This window comes from Oncorhynchus masou, chromosome 12 (genome assembly GCF_036934945.1).
Source record: "Oncorhynchus masou masou isolate Uvic2021 chromosome 12, UVic_Omas_1.1, whole genome shotgun sequence".
NCBI lineage: Eukaryota > Metazoa > Chordata > Actinopteri > Salmoniformes > Salmonidae > Oncorhynchus > Oncorhynchus masou.
The window spans coordinates 27655087-27676937 of NC_088223.1; the positions used below are offsets into that span (position 1 = coordinate 27655087).

At 45.0% G+C, this 21851-nt stretch overlaps 1 protein-coding gene across 8 annotated transcripts in view; it reads left to right on the top strand.

The window, feature by feature from the left end:
• Positions 1–21851, top strand: part of LOC135549790 (thyroid hormone receptor beta-like) — a 125099-nt gene that overhangs the window by 100674 nt on the left and 2574 nt on the right. For 6 of the 8 annotated variants that reach the window (XM_064980086.1, XM_064980088.1, XM_064980091.1 and 3 more), the window contains exons 7-11: positions 1250–1455; positions 2548–2574; positions 5180–5326; positions 8248–8506; positions 17476–21199. In XM_064980086.1, the coding sequence (XP_064836158.1) occupies positions 1250–1455; positions 2548–2574; positions 5180–5326; positions 8248–8506; positions 17476–17717 (881 nt within the window). In that variant the 3' untranslated portion in view covers positions 17718–21199. Of the gene's footprint in view, positions 1–1249; positions 1456–2547; positions 2575–5179; positions 5327–8247; positions 8507–17475; positions 21200–21851 lie in introns of those variants that run through there. The other 2 variants (XM_064980087.1, XM_064980094.1) reach the window with 1 other exon arrangement.

Consider the following 21851-nt stretch of genomic DNA (forward strand, 5'->3'; position numbering starts at 1 on the left):
ACCAGCGGCTGGTGTTCCACTTCCTGGATAGGATCATCGTGACCACCTGGCTGCTCTACTGAAGAGATTGTGAAGGCACTGGCATGAGAAAGAAGGAAGAAATTAAGCTGTATACCTTCAAGTCAAACATCGCTGAAGGCCTATGCAAAGCATTTTGCTACACTCACATTAACATCTGCTAACCACGTGTATGTAACCAATAAAATCTGATTTGAAAAGTGGAAAGAGTCTGGAGCGCAGGAAAGGTCGTCCAAGTTCCACAATTGCTGGTGAATGAGGAGAAGAGGAGAAAATGACCCATTGGATGATTATGGCTGAAAAGAAGGGGAGATGCAAGGTACCAGGGTGCACAGGTACACCAAAAGCCAAGTGCCGGAAATGTGGTGTCCACCTCTGTTTCACATCCACCAGCGACTGCTTCCTGAGGTTCCACACAGAATACAAAATCAGAGTGTGTTTTGTCAAGAAGAGAAACACTGATTTAATTAATAACCCACACAAACACATTCAGACACACTGAAACACACACACACTCGCACATATACTCGCACACACAGGGTAACACGCATGCACGCACACACACACACACACACACACACACACACACACACACACACACACACACACACACGCACACACGCACACACACACACACACAGACAGTCATTTGGATGTTGGTTTATATGTTTATATGAAATGTGAGAAACATTTATACATGAGGTGTTAGTTGTAATTAGTAGTACTTTGTTTATTTGATTGTTTGATGTTTTGACTTTCAAACTTCTAATTGTGATTGTCAAAATAATTGAACCCCTGAACTTTTTCTAATGCATATACTGCTGGTTTTCCTTATTCCACTTATCATATGTACTATTGCCCTGAGGAAAAACACCAATATCTGGTTGGGGACGACGACACATTTTATGATGGATATATTATCAGGGACCACCAAGCTCCCAAAAAATGGGGTGAAATATCCCCCCCCCCCAAAAAAAAAATACAAATTCATGCCATAGAGGGTTAAACTGTTTTAATGTTCGCAGGTATGGCCCCTATGTGGTTTATATTGTGGACTTACTTTCTCGCTTCTTTTTCGCTTGATACTTGACAAAACCCCACCCTTCCTCCCTCTTAATCCCCTCCTCATTCGTGACTCCTTGCCCCCCTCTTTGACCCTCCCTTGCCCTACCACTTCACCCTTCCTCCTGATCCCTAACTCCTCCCCTCCTCTACCCCCCTCCCCTCCCAGTGGTGCTGGACGACAGCAAGCGGCTTGCCAAGCGGAAGTTGATCGAGGAGAACCGTGAGAGGCGGCGGAAGGAGGAGCTCCAGAAAACGGTGTGGGACCGGCCTGAGCCGTCCCAGGAGGAGTGGGACCTGATCCGCATGGTCACCGAGGCCCACATGTCAACTAATGCCCAGGGAAACCACTGGAAACAGAAACGCAAGTTCTTGGTGAGACGTCTTCTCCGTGGCTGACAGCGTCTAACCAACCATGTCTGTTCTGTGAAACATTCCCAGTTCCCAAAATCCCTCTCTTGTCCCCTTCCCTTCCTCCCATCCCATCCCCAACCCACCACTGTTCCCAACGTTAATATGTCCATGTTTTTTGTATCTCCTTGTAGAATGGGGAGAATTAGCTGGACGCTGGAGAAAGTGTGTTCCTCAACGCAGCAGACACTAACTTAAAACGGAACAATCCATTCCTCTTGTTTTCTTCTTTCTCTCCCCTTTAATGCAGTGTTCTTTAATAATCTAAACAAATACTAAAAACAAATAACTTATCTCTCGCGCTTTCTTTCTCTTTCACTCTCTCTCTGTGTCTAGTGTAGTATCTACCTTATAATTTCACTCCTCACATTTGAACCTTTTTTCTTTCGTAAAGTGTAATCGTCCTCTGCAGTTTGAAGTCTGTCTCACTTTCTTTGACTCTATCCTGGAGTTTCCATGAAGAGGCTACATACATAGAAAGATGAAATTGTAATTTATTTAATTGAATTGTTATTTATTTGATGTTTTTAATTAGTAATTAGTTCCAGATTTAGCTAAACAGCTCATTTTCATCCATAGTCCCTGTGCAGGGTATATTGTTATATAGTATTATATTAGTATTGTAGTATTAAATTATACTATATTATCATAATGTAGATCAGCTTTGATAAACTCATTTGTGAACGTTGACATACAACAGTATGATTTTGATCTGAAAAATAAATAAATAAAAAAGTTTGAATGAAATTGGAACCTGAATACCTATAAATAAATATCAGTTCATAAGTATAAAACAAATGCTTCAGCCTGAGCCTAAATCTTGTCATGGAAACTCCACTTTGCATTTTGTGTACTACTCACCTGTTTTCTCTCTCCGCACTTACTTGTCTGTCATCTACCTTTCCTCAGTTTAATTAAATTTGTTTTTTTTTTAGTTGGCTTGACACGGGTTCCTCATTGAAACGTTCTTCACAATCTCTGTTGATTGTCCAACAGGTCGAGGAAGCAATGCTACTTAATGAAATAACATGTAATTTATTCTATACTTCTGACCAGAGTGCAGTGGGGGTGAAGGAAACCAAGGTAAGAACTAATAGACAAAATATAATACTGAGTTTAAATACTATAAAAACGCTTTTCAAATCGCACCTGCTATAGCTAGCTATTATATTATGGGCTAGTGTTAAAATACAGTGCTGTATATGAGTCATTCAAATTTGGGTTTGAAAAAAAAATCTAATTTGGATCCTATTTTTAGACATATCTACGACTCACACACATTGTTTCCTGAATACCTTACCAGGCATTAAATTATTCACTACCGAAACAGTGAAAAAGTTTCTGTTAAGGGAGAACCGTGTACAGTATTGATAATTTTGATTAACCTTCTATTACAGATTAATTTGAGAAATGTTATACAAAATGTGAAATATAGTAAAAAGAGGATCTTTAATTTGACTTTCAAAACCTTTACATTTAATTTAGAGAAACATTTCACCATCAATGTCAGGCTCTGACCAATGGACAATTTTCCCTGTACTCACAGACCAAGCTTTACGCACACTGTAGCTGCATTTATACAGGCAGCTCAATTCTGATATTTTTTTTTACTAATTGATTTTTTGACCAATCAGATCACCTCTGAAAAAGATCTGATGTGATTGGTCAAAAGACCAATTAGTGGAAAATATATCAGAATTGGGAAGCCTGTGTAAATGCAGCCTATGTCATACACACTTTGGCTGAATTGGACATGTCGCTGTGTAACCTTTTTTGGGGGGGATGGATTAGGCTGAGGAATTTGTCCACTGTGTACCATATTATAGCAACCTTAACCCAACATTTAGACCTCTTGGGATAACATTTAAGATATTGGCTTGACAGTCACTGGACCTGGGTTCGAGTCCTGGTCTGGGCTACCCCGAACGGTTGCTAGGTTGAAACCCTGAGCTGACAAGGTAAAAATCTGTCGTTCTGCCGCTGAACAAGGCAGTTAACCCAGTGTTCCTAGGCCGTCATTGTAAATGAGAATTTGTTCTTAACTGACTTGCCTCGTTAAATAAAGGTTAAATAAAATGAAATACCCCCGAATTCACTACAATATCATGTCCTACATTTAAAGACAAAAGAAGCAGTTTCGTCCAATGCAGTGCATTACTTTGACTTCCAGGGAGAAGTAATTATGTGTTTAATGTAGATTATCATATCAATGTTTTTTTAAGAGATGTGAAGGAATACAATGGATTAACAATCAAGTGTCTATTACCAAAACATTCATGTCAATACCAAAACGAAGCAAATTGTTTCGGTCGTGGCAGTTTCAGTTTTGACCATTTAAATGTATTTTGGACTTTAATTAATCCCCATAGCTACCATATGGCTAGTTAGCTATCTTTCAGACATCCAATGACATATATATATATATATTATTGACACATCATGGGGCCATGATGGAGAGGGATGTAATCCCATTTCATGGTTATAATTGTAGGGATGTGGCTTAAGGCTCATTCATTCTACAGTCTGTGTTTCAGTAGTGACATACAGTACAAAGTGGGGAAATCATTTTTCAGAGAGCGATTCTTTTTAAATAGACTAATTAGAGCACTATCTTTCAATTTAATAAAAAAACAACTCAATATTTTCTAGTGAAATAATAGTGTTAAAAAGATTACAAAAATCATGGATGACTTTATTTTCAAACATGAATTTTAGGAGTCAGGTGGGGTACAGCCACCTCAATAGAAAAGGGTATATAAACCATGATTTTGTACTATATTAATTTAACAATATGTGTGTTATTGCCTTGGCAGGAATTAAAATAGATAATTATGTTAATATGTGTCCTAATTTTGAAGATTTTCTGGTATAAAAAAAACAACAGTTTTTTTTGACTGGGGACAGCAATTTGAGCCACTTCTCTAGAATGCCCCATATAGCTTTAAGTGCTGTGTATACAGTATGGAGCTAGTTATCCGCAAGCTGTGACAGTTTAAAGGCATACCGGGAGAAGGACTCTTAAAGGGATAATGTTATTATTATTATTAATTAGTGTTTTATTATTTTGTCAATATGCCTATTGATTTAAAGCCAAAGCGACAGAATCTGGGGGTTGCTGTACACAGTGCTTTGTCCTCTGCTACTCAACTCAATCTGGGCTCTTTGTTTATTTACTTGCTCTACTCTCTATCGCTCTTATGTCACTTCTGGTCAGAAGGCATGTAGTTGAATATGTTATGATAATAATAATAATACCGTATCAGTGGATAACCCTAGTCAAAGACTCTGCCGACTGAGTACGAGAAAATGAATGGCTTGCACTTTGCACTTTCCCTCCTTTTTACGTTTCCCTCCGCCTTTCCTCCTTGTCCCTCCTGAACAATCACAGTGGAAACGCCATCCACTTTGTTTTCGTGTTATGCTGTTCTACTCGTTGACCTGTCTCACGCTTATTGGAGAAAGAGGAGAACGTGTTGTGTTGTGCGTGTGGTCTGTCTGTCTATCTTTCTAGCTGCGTCTGAGTTATCACCCTCCTCCCTGGATAGGGCACTGGTCAAAAGTAGTATACTATGTTAAATAAGTACTGCACTATATAGGGTGCACTCTGTCTTGTGATCTTTTAACAGTCTGTCCCTGTCTAGCCCTGTTGAACGTACCTACATCCTCCCTCTTCCTTTTGTCGTTTCAGCCCGAGGACATTGGTCAAGCGCCGGTCATAAATGCACCTGAAGGGAGCAAAGTGGACATTGAAGCCTTCAGTCAGTTTACAAAAATTATCACCCCCGCCATTACCCGAGTGGTGGACTTTGCCAAAAAGCTGCCTATGTTCTGTGAGGTACGTAAGCAAGGTTGTTTTACTTTATTGAAACTAAAATAACAAATTTAATTCTTATCAAGCTATATTTATTTTTTGGGGGGATGTGTTTCATATTTTTGTTCTCTTCATATGATTGAATTCCTCATTGTTTATTATTGAGGATGGTAATAAAGACATTGGTTATAAAACACTAACTGTCACGTTCTGACCATAGTTCTTTTGTGTTTTCCTTGTTTTAGTGTTGGTCAGGACGTAAGCTGGGTGGACATTCTATGTTGTGTGTCTAGTTTGTCCGTTTCTATGTATGGCCTGATATGGTTCTCAAACAGAGGCAGGTGTTAGTCATTGTCTCTGATTGGGAACCATATTTAGGTAGCTTGTTTTGTGTTGGGGTTTGTGGGTGGTTGTTTCCTGTCTTTGTGTTCTCTGCACCAGATAGGACTGTTTCGGGTTTTGCCACGTTGTTATGTTGTATTTGTATAGTGTTCGCGTTATCGTCTTTTATTAAACATGTTGAACACGAACTACACTGCATTTTGGTCCTCCTCTCCTTCGACGGAAGAAAGCCGTTACAGAACCACCCACCACATAGGACCAAGCGGCGTGGTAACGGGCAGGAGCAGGAGAGGCAGCGATGTCAGGATTTTTGGACATGGGAGCAGAATCTGGACTATACAACTTGGGAAGAGATAGACAGGTGGGCGGTCGACCCAGGGAGAGTCCCAGAGCCCATCTGGGATTCGCTGGAGCAGTGTGAGGAGGGTTACAGGAGAATGGAGTTGGAGAAACGAGCACGGCGGCGCAGTAGGAAGCCCGAGAGTCAGCCCCTAAAATTTCTTGGGGGGTGGCACACAGGGAGTATGGCGAAGCCAGGTAGGAGACCTGCGCCAACTTCCTGTGCTTACCGGAGAGCGAGAGGGACCGGGCAGGCACCGTGTTATGCTGTGGAGCGCACGGTGTCTCCAGTGCGGGTGCATAGCCCGGTGCGGTAAATACCAGCTCCTCGTATCGGCCGGGCTAGAGTGGGCATCGAGCAAGGTAAGGTTGGGCAGGCGCGGTGCTCAAGAGCTCCATGTGGGCCTGCACGGTCCGGTCTATCCAGTGCCACCTACACGCATCAGCCCTCCGGTGGCAGCCCCCCGCACCAGGCTTCCTGTGCGTGTCCAGAGCCCAGTACTCCCTGTTTCTCTTCCCCGCACTCGCCCTGAGGTGCGTGTCCTCGGCCCAGTACCACCAGTGCCGGCACCACCCACCAGGCCTACAGTGCGCCTCGCCTGTCCAGAGCTGCTAGAGTCTCCCGCCTGTCCAGAGCTGCTAGAGTCTCCCGCCTGTCCAGAGCTGCTAGAGTCTCCCGCCTGTCCAGAGCTGCTAGAGTCTCCCGCCTGTCCAGAGCTGCTAGAGTCTCCCGCCTGTCCAGAGCTGCTAGAGTCTCCCGCCTGTCCAGAGCTGCTAGAGTCTCCCGCCTGTCCAGAGCTGCTAGAGTCTCCCGCCTGTCCAGAGCTGCTAGAGTCTCCCGCCTGTCCAGAGCTGCTAGAGTCTCCCGCCTGTCCAGAGCTGCTAGAGTCTCCCCCCTTGTCCAGAGCTGCTAGAGTCTCCCGCCAGAGCCGGCAGTCGGCCAGGATCCGCCAGAGCCGCCAGTCGGCCAGGATCCGCCAGTCGGCCAGGATCCGCCAGGAGCCGCCAGTCGGCCAGGATCCGCCAGAGCCGCCAGTCGGCCAGGATCCGCCAGAGCCGCCATTCGGCCAGGATCCGCCAGGGCTGAGCTACCCCTGAGCTACCCCTCCGTCCTGAGCTCATTCTCAGTCATAGGCTGCCCTTCAGTCTGGAGCTGTCCCTCAGTCCGGAGGAGTTTACTCAGTCATGAGGCACCCCTCAGTCCAGGGGCGCTCCTCAGTCCAGTGGGGCCCTTTGTTAGGGTTCCTAGACCAAGGTCGGTGGCGAGGGTCGCCACTCAAAGGACGCTAAGGAGGTGGACAAAGACAATGGTGGAGTGGGGTCCATGTCCAGCGCCAGAGCCGCCACAGCGGACAGATGCCCACCCAGACCCAGGGGGTACTGTCACGTTCTGACCATAGTTATTTTGTGTTTTACTGTTGGTCAGGACGTGAGCTGGGTGGGCATTCTAAGTTGTGTGTCTAGTTTGTCCGTTTCTATGTATGGCCTGATATGGTTCTCAATCAGAGGCAGGTGTTAGTCATTGTCTCTGATTGGGAACCATATTTAGGTAGCTTGTTTTGTGTTGGGGTTTGTGGGTGGTTGTTTCCTGTCTTTGTGTTCTCTGCACCAGATAGGACTGTTTCGGGTTTTGCCACGTTGTTATTTTGTATTTGTATAGTGTTCACGTTATCGTCTTTTATTAAATATGTTGAACACGAACTACGCTGCATTTTGGTCCTCCTCTCCTTCGACGGAAGAAAGCCGTTACAATAACTTAAACAGAAACATCAATAGCATAAGCAATTTCACTAAAATAAAAAATGAGAGAAAATGTTCAAACTAAAAATTTAAAATTAATTAAATATTTAGTTTGTAGTTAAATCTACATGTTGTGAATTATGTTCTTGTTTAGAGCTACATTTCTACTGGTCTGTCATAAAAAATATATACAAAATACTTAGAAATGGTCTCAACATGTAAACTTAAAAAAATCTACATAATTAATAATATATTAAACTAAACTGAATTTATCCATGTTCAAAAAATAGCTAATAAATAAAAAATACCATGGAATGTAGAGTTCAGTTTGTTATAACTGCTAACACTACTAATATATGTGAACATAAACGTTGTAACAATTTCTGGAGTTTTACCTCTCCTTCACATTCTTCTATTTTCCCTTTTAATTCTTCAAATCATATCAGTCGTTCATCTTTATGTGCAAAAAAATCAATAACAAAATATATAACGTTTGCTCTCTCTGTTTGTCTCTCTCCTCCCAGCTGCCTTGTGAAGACCAGATTATCCTATTGAAAGGCTGCTGCATGGAGATCATGTCTTTACGGGCGGCCGTTCGCTACGACCCCGAGAGTGAGACGCTGACGCTTAACGGGGAGATGGCCGTGACCCGCGGCCAGCTGAAGAACGGAGGCCTGGGTGTGGTGTCGGACGCTATCTTTGATTTGGGCTTATCGCTGTCTTCGTTCCACCTGGACGACTCTGAGGTCGCTCTGCTACAGGCCGTCATCCTCCTGTCCTCCGGTGAGAGGGAGGGAGACAATCTTGCTGGCACACAAACACACGTTACTTCACCATACTACCAGACATCTGGCCCTTTGTTTTCTCTACATGCAGGTTTATGGGTTATATCACCACTGTGACAAATACACCTAAAAGTGTTTTAATTGGGTCATGGCCATTGGAACTGAGGGGCCATAGTATTGCAACAGTTCCATCCACTTGTAAGCTGACAATATAGAAGATATAGCTTTTTTACAGATAGTTAATTCAAAGATATCCTTCAAAAGGTGCCACTTTAAAACATTTGGTGAATTCAAACATTTCCAAAAGAGTGTTCTTTATCAATATTCTATTTTGTGTTATTATTTTTTATTTGGTCACGACCTGACATTTTAATCTTGAACTAGTTGGCAAGATGACAAGTAGGTCACATTACAAGTAGATTAGGTAGGAAATAGGAATACATTGTGGGTGAGATAGTAAGAGAGCGGGTGACCCCTGAGTTCAAACAGAGAATTGGTCTAACAGCACGCCATATTAACCCCTGGTCCCGTGTGTAGAAAGAGGATTTACATTAACGATATATCATGAAACGTACGTTACACATCTATAAACACACATGTAGATTTAGAGATAATATGTGCTTATAGATGTTTATACCATGGCATTGTTGAACACTTGTTTCTTATTGGCTTCAAGGTCATTCCAGAGCGTGCATTATTTCTCTATAACGCACAATATTTGCACGTAAGAATGTGCCATTGAATTCTACCATGTTTGAGATGCTTTGGAAAGCAAAAGTCGAATTGAAAACGTTATTCATTACAAAACCCACTGATATTGCCAACTACTTTAATGATTGTTTCATTGGCAAGATTAGCAAACTTTAGGCATGACATGCCAGCAACAAACACTGACACTACACATCCAAGTATATATGACCAAATTAGGAAAGACAAACATTGTACTTTTGAATTCCGTAAAGTGAGTGTGGAAGAGGTGAAACAATTATTGTTGTCTATCAACAATGAAAAGCCACTGGGTCTGACAACTTGGATGAAAAATGAATGAGGATAATAGCGGATGATATTGCCACTCCTATTTGCAATATCTTCAATTTAAGACAAATAGAAAGTGTGTGCCCTCAGGCCTGGAGGGAAGCAAAAGTCATACCGCTACCTAAAAATAGTAAAGCCCCCTTTACTGGCTCAAATAGCTGACCAATCAGCCTGTTACCAACCCTTAGTATATATCTGGAAAAAATTGTGTTTGACCAGATACAATGCTATTTTACAGTAAACAAATTGACAACAGTCTTTCAGTACGCTTATAGGGAAGGACATTCAACAAGCACAGCACTTACACAAATTAATGATGATTGACTGCAAAATTGATAATAGAAAGGCTGTTTTGTTAGATTTTATTGCGGCTTTTGACATTCTTGATCAGTCTGCTGCTGGAAAAAATGTATGTGTTATGGCTTTACACCCCATGCTTTGTGGATAAAGAGTTACCTGTACAACAGTACACAGAGGGTGTTCTATAATGGAAGCCTCTCCAACATAATCCGGATAGAATCAGGAATTCCCCAAGTCAGCTGTGCAGGCCCCTTACTTTTTTCAATCTTTACTAACGACATGCCATGGGCTTTGAGTAAAGCCAGTGTGTCTATGTATGCGGATGACTCAACACTATACATGTCAACTAGTACAGCGACTGAAATGACTGCAACACTTAACAAAGAGCTGCAGTTAGTTTCAGAATAAGTGGCAAGGAATAAGTTAGTAATAAATATTTCAAAAACTAAAAGCATTGTATTTCGGACAAATCATTCACTGAACCCTAAACCTCAACTAAATATTGTAATGAATAATGTGGAAATTGAATAAGTTGAGATGACTAAACTGCTTGGAGTAACCCTGGATTGTAAACTGTCACGGTCAAAACATATCATTAGCTAAGATGGAGAGACGTCTATCCATAATTAATCGCTACTCTGCCTTTTTAACAACACTATCAACAAGGCAGGACCCACAGGCCATAGTTTTGTTGCACCTGGACTATTGTTCATTCGTGTGTTCAAGTGCCACAAAGAGGGACTTAGGAAAATTACAATAACCATCAGAATAGGGCAGCACGGCTGGCCCTTAAATGTACACAGGGCGCTAACATTAATGATATGCATGTCAATCTCTCATGGCTCAAAGTGGAAGAGATTGACTTCATCACTACTTGTTTTTGTAAGAAGTGTTGACATGCTGAATGCACTGAGCTGTCTGTTTAAACTACGAGCACACTCGGACACCTATGCCTACAAGACATGCCACCAGAGGTCTCTTCACAATCCCCAAGTCCAGAACAGACTATGGGAACCGCACATTACTGCATAGAGCCATGACTACATGGAACTCTATTCCACATCAGGTAACTGATGCAAGCACGAGCATCAGATTTTAAAAAAACCAGATACAAATATACCTTACTTAACAGCGGGCACTGTGAAGAGCGGGCACTGTGAAAATTGGCATTGTTGAATTGGATTCTCATAATAGCAAGCTTGGACTGAAGGTTTGGTTAGCTAAACTAGCAAGTCTGTTTGTTTGGTTACCACAATAACTACTGTAGCTAGCTATCTAGTAAATGTGAGCGGACCAAGTAATTGGGCGTCACTCTAAAGCGGGAAGGTGGAATAAACGAGTCAGGAGTAGGTTTTCTTGATTGAACACAGTTCTCTATTGAGGGCATTTGGTCAACAAAAACATTCCAACATAATCAATGAAAATCTTCCAAGGAAAAACATACATCTTCTCCAGATGAAACAGGAACACAATAGGATTATCTTTAAACTACAACAAAATGTCACGGGATTGTCACCGTCTTAGTGGTTCTTCCTGGATAGCTTCTCTCTCTCGGTGGCCATCTTCCAGAGATAGTTTTCCCCTCCTCTCTGCTGGTTCCATTCTCTCTCTTATAGGGGAAGGAGAGTATGTCATTAGTACCGTCAGCTGTGCTTAATTGCCTCTGGTTACCTTGTCTCCCATGCCTTGTTGGGCTACTATCCGTGAGCCCAGCCTGCCCTCTGGTGGTCCTTCCACATACCTTCCCCCCCCAGGACCGAACCGGAGGGTCGGGCGCCAGACGCATCGTCTTGGTCGCGTCGGGACAGCGCGTCTGCATTCCCGTTCCTCGATCCGGCCCTGTGGATGACATGGAAAGAGAACGGTTGTAAAGACAAAAACCATCTGGCTATTCTGTTGTTATTGTTTCTCTTACCAGCCATCCACGTGAGGGGCGCATGGTCAGTAGCTAATGCAAACCTCCGACCCAGTAGGTAGTACCAGAGATAATCGAGGGCCCACTTGATGGCTAAGGCCTCTTTCTCTACGGTCGCATACCTCTGTTCCCGATCGCTGAGCTTCCTACTAATGAAGAGAATCGGCTTCTCTGCTTCACCTTTACCCTGAGCTAGTACGGCCCCGAGCCCTGTATCCGAGGCGTCAACCTGCACAATGAACTCTTGTGAGAAGTCCGGAGCCTGTAGAACGGGATCAGAACACAGGCCATCTATTAGCAATTGAAAGGCCTCTTCCGTCTCGTCTTTCCACTCTACCTGGTTTGGCAGGTTTTTCCTGATGAGGTTGGTGAGGGGGTTGGCAATGGTTGCATATCCCGGGATAAAACAGCGATAATATCCTGTTATCCCTAAGAAGGCCCGAACGTCTCGCTTGGTCCGGGGTCGAGGCCAGTCACGAATTACCCTGTGCTTCTCTGCCTGTGGGCGTATTTTCCCATTCCCCATGGTGTACCCCAGGTATTCCGCTTCGGACAGGCCCAGGCAGCATTTATTTGGATTGGCTGTCAACCCTGTGGCTTCCAAACTCACGAGCACCGCCCGTAATCGCAGGAGTTGACTATCCCAGTCCTCGCTGTGGATGACCACATCGTCTATGTATGCCGCTGCATACTCTTGATGGGGCCGTAGAATGGCATCCATGAGGCGTTGGAAAGTTGCAGCGACACCATGCAGTCCGAAGGGCATCCTCACATACTGGAAAAGCCCCTCTGGGGTGGCAAAGGCAGTCTTTGGGCGATCCTCCGGAGCCACCAGCACTTGCCAATATCCCTTTGTCAAATCCAGGGTAGCGATGAACTTGGCCTTTCCTAAGTGCTCCAAGAGTTCATCCACGCGGGGCATGGGATACGCATCGAATGTAGAGATGGCATTCACGCCCCTAAAGTCGTTGCAGAGTCTCATACTACCATCGGATTTGGGGACCAGGACTATGGGACTGGACCACTCACTCGTCGATGGCTCGATCATGCCCATCCTCAACATCTCACTTACCTCTTTCTTAGCGATGACTCGGCGAGCCTCAGGAATCCTGTAAGGGCGGATATGCTCCTTCTTGCCGGGTTCAGTGTGGATATGGTGGAACAGGACATCTGTTTGTCCTGGGAATGGAGAGAATATTCGACCGAAGTTCATAATCAGCTTGTCTAGCTGTCTTGACTGCTCCGGTAGGAGAGTTTGGCCATGGCGCACCTGTGGTAGAGCCTCCTCTTTTCCTTTGCCCTCCAGGGCCATCAAAGCCACCACCTCCTCTCGTCCATGGTACGTATTCAGCAGGTTTATGTGATAGAGTTGGAACTTCTTCCTCCTGTCAGGTTGCTTGATGAGGTAATTGACCGGTGAGACCCTTTTCATTACCTCGTAGGGCCCCCTCCACTGCGCCAGCAAGCGATGTTCGGCCGTGGGCACAAGCACCATCACTTTATTTCCCACGGTGAACTCACGGGGGGTCGTGGACTTATCATAGGCCCGGCCTTGGGGCTTTGTGCCTTCTCCATATGCTCCTTGACTATGGGCCACACTGCTGACAGGCGGTCTCTCATCAGGGTAACGTGTTCTATTGTGGATCGAAAGGGGCATGGTTGGGTCTCCCAGGTCTCCTTGGCTAAGTCGAGGATTCCTCGACAGGGTCTGCCATAGAGCAATTCAAATGGAGAGAATCCAGTGGATGCCTGGGGTACTTCTCGCAGGGCAAACATTAAGTGTGGGAGAAGCATGTCCCAGTTTTTCCCGTCTCTGGACACCACTCTTCTCAACATGCTTTTAATCGTTTTGTTCAAGCATTCACACAACCCGTCTGTTTGAGGGTGGAATATGCTTGTACGTATCTGTTGAACCTGATATAACCGACACAAGTCCTTCATCAACCGGGACATGAATGGGGTTCCTTGATCGGTTAAAATAGTCTTGGGGAGACCCACACGAGAGAACATCAGGAATAACTCCTTGGCAATTCCCTTTGACAACATTTTACGCAGGGGTATGGCCTCCGGGAACTTGGTAGCGTAATCTATAACCACTAGGATGTACTCGTGTCCTCTGCCGGATTTTGGGAGGGGTCCTATGAGGTCCATAGCTATGCGTTCAAAGGGAGTCTCTGATGGGGAGAGGAATCAAAGGGTTACGTAGGTGTGGCCGTGGAGCTGTACGTTGACATTGATCACACGTCCTACAATACCTGGCCACATCCGGGTGACCCGGGGCCAATAGAATCTCTGCATGATTCTGTCAATAGTCTTGTCTCGTGCCAGGTGTCCTCCTAGGACGTGGGAATAGGCTAACTGTAGAACTGTATCCCTGTATGGTCTAGGCACCATTAGTAATTCCTGGTTTTCCCCCCTTCATCGTACGACCCAGTATAAGAGACCCCACCTGATTGCATAGTAAGGAAGAGGGGGCTCACATGATCCGTCGACGTTCCTCCCGTCGATCACCTTCACCTTCGTCATGGCCTCCCTTAGGTCTGGGTCTCTATGCTGCGAGGTGCCGAACTGTCCCTTTAATTCCTGGGGCAGGTCGACCTCGTTAGAGGGACGTGGAGGTTGTTCCCCATCCCCATCAGGGGTGACCGAGGAGAATCCCATCCAGGTTCCCTCCTCGGATGGAGCTTCAAATATATCCCTTAGCGCCTGGTTGCTCCTTCCTTCCTGCGTTGTGTATAACCCTTCACGTGTCTTCATCGGTGGTTTCCTGGAAAATCTATCGTAAAAGTTGGGTTGCTATTTCTTCCTCTGCTGCAGAGGACGAGGACGCGGCTACGTCTCCTTGTAGGACTACTACCTCGGGCTTGGTTTTTCTCTTCTTTCCTGTCCCCCTTCTTCCCGTGCATAACGTCATCTGCCGAAGCTACTTATATGGGGGACAGTCTCTCCCGATCAATAATGGCACCTTCAGCTGGGCACTTTCCCCGCCCTGACTGTACACCTTCCTTTTGGAGTGAGAATAGGCAGATTCACAGTGGGGTAATAGTGGGTGTCTCCATGGATACAGGATACGGCTACTTTGTCTGGTAGCAGTGTTGCGGAGGTCACCAACCGCTCCTCTACTAATGTAACCATACTTCCCGAGTCGAGAATTGTTACCACATCTTGTCCTTCGACTCGAACCGGAATCTCTGAGGCTGGGGCTATCTCTGCTAACCAACAGTGTTGATCCTGCCCCCTCAAAACGGGATGTGTGGGGGTAGGCAGTGACATTTATAACACCGACCCTGCTGTGTGGTGGCTGACTTCTCCCACCTCCGGGGGGGGCTTGGACGTTTCGGTGGCGGGTGCGCCAGGGTGAGTCGTAGTACGGGATTGGAAGACTCCTTCCGTTCCTCCTTGTCACTTTTTAACAACTCCCCTGTAGACCGATATGTTTCCACCGCCTGGGCTATGTCGTCGGCTGACAACGGGTTGACTTGCCCCACAACCCTTTTTAAGTCACTGGGTAATTCTCTCAATATCTTGTCCACTACGAGTGTCTCTATCACATGTCCTACTCCCTTTCCCGGTTCTAGCCACTGTTTCGTCAGTCGTATTAATGCGAAGATCTGGGCACGGACGGGTTGATCAGCTGTATAGGTCCATTGATGGAACTTTACAGCAATATCTCTGGCAGTCAGCTGGTACCGGGACAGGATCTCGGTTTTTAGTCGCCCATAGTCCGCAGCTTCGCGGGAATCCAGGTCAAAATAGGCTTCCTGAGCCACACCGGTCAAAAGAGGGGCTAATGCGCTCGCCCATTCTGTGGGCGGTCACTCTTCCAAGGTGGTCGTCCTTTCGAAGGTCATGAGGAAGGCCTCAATATCATCCTCCTTGGAGAGACGAGGTAAGATGTCTTGAGCAGCCGCTCTTGGCCTAACTCTAGGTTCTTCTCGTCGGCTCAGCTGTTGTTGCAGGAGTTCTATGGTTGTCTGCTGTGCCGTGATCAATTGTTGTAGTAGGGCGTTATCCATCATTCTTGAATCGTTCCTCCGGGTCTACTGGAAGAATCTTGATTTACTCACTTATCCTTGTCACTCGTCCACCTAATACCTGCATTCTCCACCAATGTGAGCGGACCAAGTAATTGGGCGTCACTCTAAAGCGGGAAGGTGGAATAAACGAGTCAGGAGTAGGTTTTCTTGACTGAACACAGTTCTCTATTGAGGGCATTTGGTCAACAAAAACATTCCAACATAATCAATGAAAATCTTCCAAGGAAAAACATACATCTTCTTCTCCAGATGAAACAGGAACACAATAGGATTATCTTTAAACTACAACAAAAAGTCACGGGATTGTCACCGTCTTAGTGGTTCTTCCTGGATAGCTTCTCTCTCTCGGTGGCCATCTTCCAGAGATAGTTTTCCCCTCCCCCTCTGCTGGTTCCATTCTCTCTCTTATAGGGGAAGGAGAGTATGTCATTAGTACCGTCAGCTGTGCTTAATTGCCTCTGGTTACCTTGTCTCCCATGCCTTGTTGGGCTACTATCCGTGAGCCCAGCCTGCCCTCTGGTGGTCCTTCCACATAAACTTGCTGGCTACTTCAGTGAATGTTGAACATATTTCTAGCAGCAAATGTGTTCAATTATAGCCATGGTATAAAAGGGATAATGAACTCGGAACTCTATGCGTTCTTTTGGAAATAATGCAACTCCATGTCGTTCATTATTTTCCATAGAACCCATAGCCCCTCATTGATTATCACTTACTTATTACTTCTGATGTACACTTAACTTGTACACAATAAATATTTATATATTATATATATTTATTCATATACAATAAATTATTAGCAAAGAGCCTGTAGTTCCTGTAGCTTACCACATAAAACCAAGAGCCAGCTTCCCGTGAGACATGTAACAAAACAGTCTGTAAGCAATGAATCAGTCGGTAAAGCCAGTAAGTCAGTGTCTGCCATCCATGTTTGATTAACCACAGTCAGTCACACGTCATTACTGCAATTAAACAGTCAGTAAAACCTTGGTAAGTGTATAAAGTAAAGCCCAAAGCCAGTAAGTCTGTGTGTGCCGGCCTGTTTTCATGTGTGATTAACCACAGTCAGTAACACGTCAATACACTGCTGTTAACTTCCACCAGAGGTCTTTTTAAACCCATTAAGCCAATCTTTTACATAGCGATCATCAGGGATTACAGAGCCCACCTTAGGAAAGGAAACCATCTAATGATGAGACTACAATAGCCGTCCGGGGGATTGACGTTCAAAATCAATAGCTTTGTGCTGGGGCCACACATCTCCCTCCCTCCATCTCTAAGACAATACCTTCTCTGTTTTGGAAGCCATCGATCTATCATATCCCCATGCACAGATTGTCTGCATTGACTTTTATTGTTGTGAAATTAATGGCAAATGCGAGCCAATCTGCTATTTGTTCTAATAATTCTGTAGCATACTCAAAACTCTATATTTTATAAGTCGAATGTTCTGTAAATCTATCGCACATGCAACCCCTGGAGTGATTAAAACAAGCTAGCAACAGATTACAGGATATCCGATTTAAAAAAGTATTGCGTTTTAAAGGTATAGAGTATCTCCAATAAGATTGTGTTAGGATTGTGTACATTAGGGTTGGATTAGTATATAGTATTTTTCCATCTACGCGACAGTACTAACATACAGTACAGTATGAAAACTCTCTCTCCCTCCCTCCCCAGACCGTCCGGGGCTGACCAGCGTGGAGCGTATTGAGCGCTGTCAGGAGGAGTTCCTTCTGGCCTTTGAACATTACATCAACTACCGCAAACACAAGGTGGCGCAATTCTGGCCTAAGCTGCTGATGAAGGTGACGGACCTGCGGATGATCGGGGCGTGCCACGCCTCCCGCTTCCTGCATATGAAGGTGGAGTGCCCCAACGAACTTTTCCCCCCACTCTTCCTGGAGGTCTTTGAGGACTGACGGACAGACGGAGGACTGACGGACAGACGGACAGACGCGCACGCACACACCCTGCCAAGGTGTGTGTGTTTGTGTGTGGTCGGGGTGTGTGTGGGCGCCTGTCGGGGGCTACGACAGTGGGCCTCAGAGTGGCTCTAGGCGTCTTGGGACACGTTGGAACTCTCATTAGCACTACTGAGTCATTTCATTCCATAGCTTTGGTATAGCCTAGCTTCTCAGCCTAGTTTTTATGGATGGAACCATCCCTTACGATGCGGGTACAAGTGAACAGCATTTTCTTTTGATTTTTATTTTGTAAATGTTTCATCCCTCCTCAGTTACTTCTCTATAGGTCTTTTGGGTTAATTGTACAGTCAGTCAGTCGGCTTATTGGTGATTATGTCTAGTTGTTGTCGTTGACAGCGCTCGTTCAGTCAGTCATATGAACCATGCAACTTCTAGTGTTTCATTTTACTCCAGTTTATTATTGAGTGCTGACTCCACCAACCCTGAGAAGGTCAGTACTGTACAAGACAGTGACCGACAGCAGAAGCCAGTTAACCTGCATTATTCCATTCCCTTCCTTTTTGTATTCTCTTCCTACGAGACTTCCCCAGTCAGGGGATGTGTAGTAGCTTTCATATAGGTGTCCCTCTGGTGCTGGTGTTCTGTGAGAGCTATATCTATACCTGCTCAATGCTGCCATTCTAACACACTCTTACTTACATCATTCACACCATAGAAAAAGTCAATGTTCTGTAGTGGGATGGCTATTCTTATTCTAATTCTATTTCTATGATTCACACCACAAGCTCCCACCTTGAGTAAACCTAGGCCCATTTCTAAACAATGGCAAGGCACAACACTAAACAACTCATCCATGTAGAAAAAGCTAGCTGAACGACGGCTTGTTTCTCCTCTTCTGTGTTAACCCTAAACGATCAGGACAGATATATAAGCACACTTTGACACGAAGTCAGGAAAAAGATTAAAGCCATTCAATAGCTATCTCTTTTTTTTTCATGATGCCACTCATGCAGTGCCAAAAAAAATGGGAATTCATCCAATCATTTTGGATTGTTTCCCGGAACCAGGATGCATGATCTAACCTGATCTGATTGGCTATCAGTGACTTCTTCTAGAACCTAGAACATGCTTCTGGCTCTCATTCACGTTCTAGAGTGTAGACTTGCATCATGAAACAGAACGTTATTGAAACAGAGAGAATGTTCTTGTTGCTGTCACCATGGCGTGTAGTTCCTGAGCTGCAGAAGGACAAATCAGACAGACAGACACTGTGAGCTGTGATGCTGGCAGAAATTCCTCCTGCTGTCTCACAAGATTCCATGGTAACTTTTTAACTATGTTCAAGCGTCATATTATATTCTCAAGATGTGAGTTACTGAAAGTGATCATGATCCTCCTATAAGGACTGGTTGTTGCTATGATACTTGCTAATTGGCTGATTCATGCCTGTATGAATGACATGTGGGTAGAGTCAGGGGGTCAAACCCTTTCTATGTTGACCACAGTCAATGGAATTCTGAGTCAGAGGAGAGAATCGCTGCCACTAGAGGTGTCACACCCTGACCGTAGTATTCTTTGTTTTCTTTGTTATTTTAGTTAGGTCAAGGTGTGACAAGGGGTGTATTGGTACACTATTTATACCGAAACGTTTGGTACGGGGACCTTGGTTTGGTCCACACTGTGAACCCGAATGAATAGATAAAAAATATCTTAAAACAAACTACTAGGCCTATAGGTTATGGATACGCTGCTTTGTATGCCTCTTGTGTAAATCTGAGCTGAAAAAACAACATTTCAGGCTATTCAGTTAAATCAACTAGAGCCTATGCACACATTGTAGGCCAATTAAAATTAGAATGTTAATTGGTGCATTTCAAACTGTCCTTTTGTGAGGCGCAGCCGGGAGCTAGTTCTGTACGATGGCAAGTGGTGGGGTCGATAAACCAGGAGGATTCTCCATCGACAGTTTGGGAACATTTTGGCTTCCCAGTAGATTACAATGGCGGTGGACAGAGAGAGTATATCGCCACTGTAACGGCTTTCTTGGTGTGAAGGAGAGTCGAACCAAAATGCGGCGTGGCTATTTAGATTCATGTTTTTAATGAAACACGAATCAATACAAAAACAACAAACGTAACATGAAAACCGAAACAGCCTAAACTGGTGCAAAGTAACACAGAGACAGAAACAAGGACAATCACCCACCACACACTCAAAGAATATGGCTGCCTAAATATGGTTCCCAATCAGAGACAACGATAAACACCTACCTCTGATTGAGAACCAGTTCAGAAAGCCATAGACTTTGCTAGCAAACCCCACTAAGCCACAATCCCAATACCTATGAAAAACCCCAAGACAAAACACACCACATACCAAAACGCATGTCACACCCTGGCCTGACCAAATAAATAAAGAAAACACAAAATACTAAGACCAGGGCGTGACAGCCACTGCTCAACCAGAATAGCCTATGCAGCTGCCAACACCTCAAACATGTTGACGCATTTACGCCAACACCAGAGAAAAACGGAAACGCAAAAAAAACATTAAAACAATTTTGTCTCCCCTCTGCATTCAAGCAGCCCCCCGCAACTGATTCTGACCGGGCCAAAGAATTTCTAAGAGCGATAGGTCAAATCAAATCAAATCAAATTTATTTATATAGCCCTTCGTACATCAGCTGATATCTCAAAGTGCTGTACAGAAACCCAGCCTAAAACCCCAAACAGCAAGCAATGCAGGTGTAGAAGCACGGTGGCTAGGAAAAACTCCCTAGAAAAGCCAAAACCTAGGAAGAAACCTAGAGAGGAACCAGGCTATGTGGGGTGGCCAGTCCTCTTCTGGCTGTGCCGGGTAGAGATTATAACAGAACATGGCCAAGATGTTCAAATGTTCATAAATGACCAGCATGGTCGAATAATAATAAGGCAGAACAGTTGAAACTGGAGCAGCAGCACGGCCAGGTGGACTGGGGACAGCAAGGAGTCATCATGTCAAGTAGTCCTGGGGCATGGTCCTAGGGCCGCGGTTCAGTTGAAACTGGAGCAGCAGCACGGCCAGGTGGACTGGGGACAGCAAGGAGTCATCATGTCAGGTAGTCCTGGGGCATGGTCCTAGGGCTCAGGTCCTCCGAGAGAGAGAAGGAGAGAATTAGAGAACGCACACTTAGATTCACACAGGACACCGAATTGGACAGGAGAAGTACTCCAGATATAACAAACTGACCCCAGCCCCCCGACACATAAACTACTGCAGCATAAATACTGAAGGCTGAGACAGGAGGGGTCAGGAGACACTGTGGCCCCACCCGAGGACACCCCCGGACAGGGCCAAACAGGAAGGATATAACCCCACCCACTATGCCAAAGCACAGCCCCCACACCACTGGAGGGATATCTTGAAACCACCAACTTACCATCCTGAGACAAAGCTGAGTATAGCCCGCAAAGATCTCCGCCACGGCACAACCCAAGGGGGCGCCAACCCAGACAGGATGACCACATCAGTGAATCAACCCACTCAGGTGACGCACCCCCTCAGGGACGGCATGAGAGAGCCCCAGCAAGCCAGTGACTCAGCCCCTGTAATAGGGTTAGAGGCAGAGAATCCCAGTGGAAAGAGGGGAACCGGCCAGGCAGAGACAGCAAGGGTGGTTCGTTGCTCCAGAGCCTTTCCGTTCACCTTCCCACTCCTGGGCCAGACTACACTCAATCATATGACCCACTGAAGAGATGAGTCTTCAGTAAAGACTTAAAGGTTGAGACCGAGTTTGCGTCTCTGACATGGGTAGGCAGACCGTTCCATAAAAATGGAGCTCTATAGGAGAAAGCCCTGCCTCCAGCTGTTTGCTTAGAAATTCTAGGGACAATTAGGAGGCCTGCGTCTTGTGACCGTAGCGTACGTGTAGGTATGTACGGCAGGACCAAATCAGAGAGATAGGTAGGAGCAAGCCCATGCAATGCTTTGTAGGTTAGCAGTAAAACCTTGAAATCAGCCCTTGCTTTGACAGGAAGCCAGTGTAGGGAGGCTAGCACTGGAGTAATATGATCAAATTTTTTGGTTCTAGTCAGGATTCTAGCAGCCGTATTTAGCACTAACTGAAGTTTATTTAGTGCTTTATCCGGG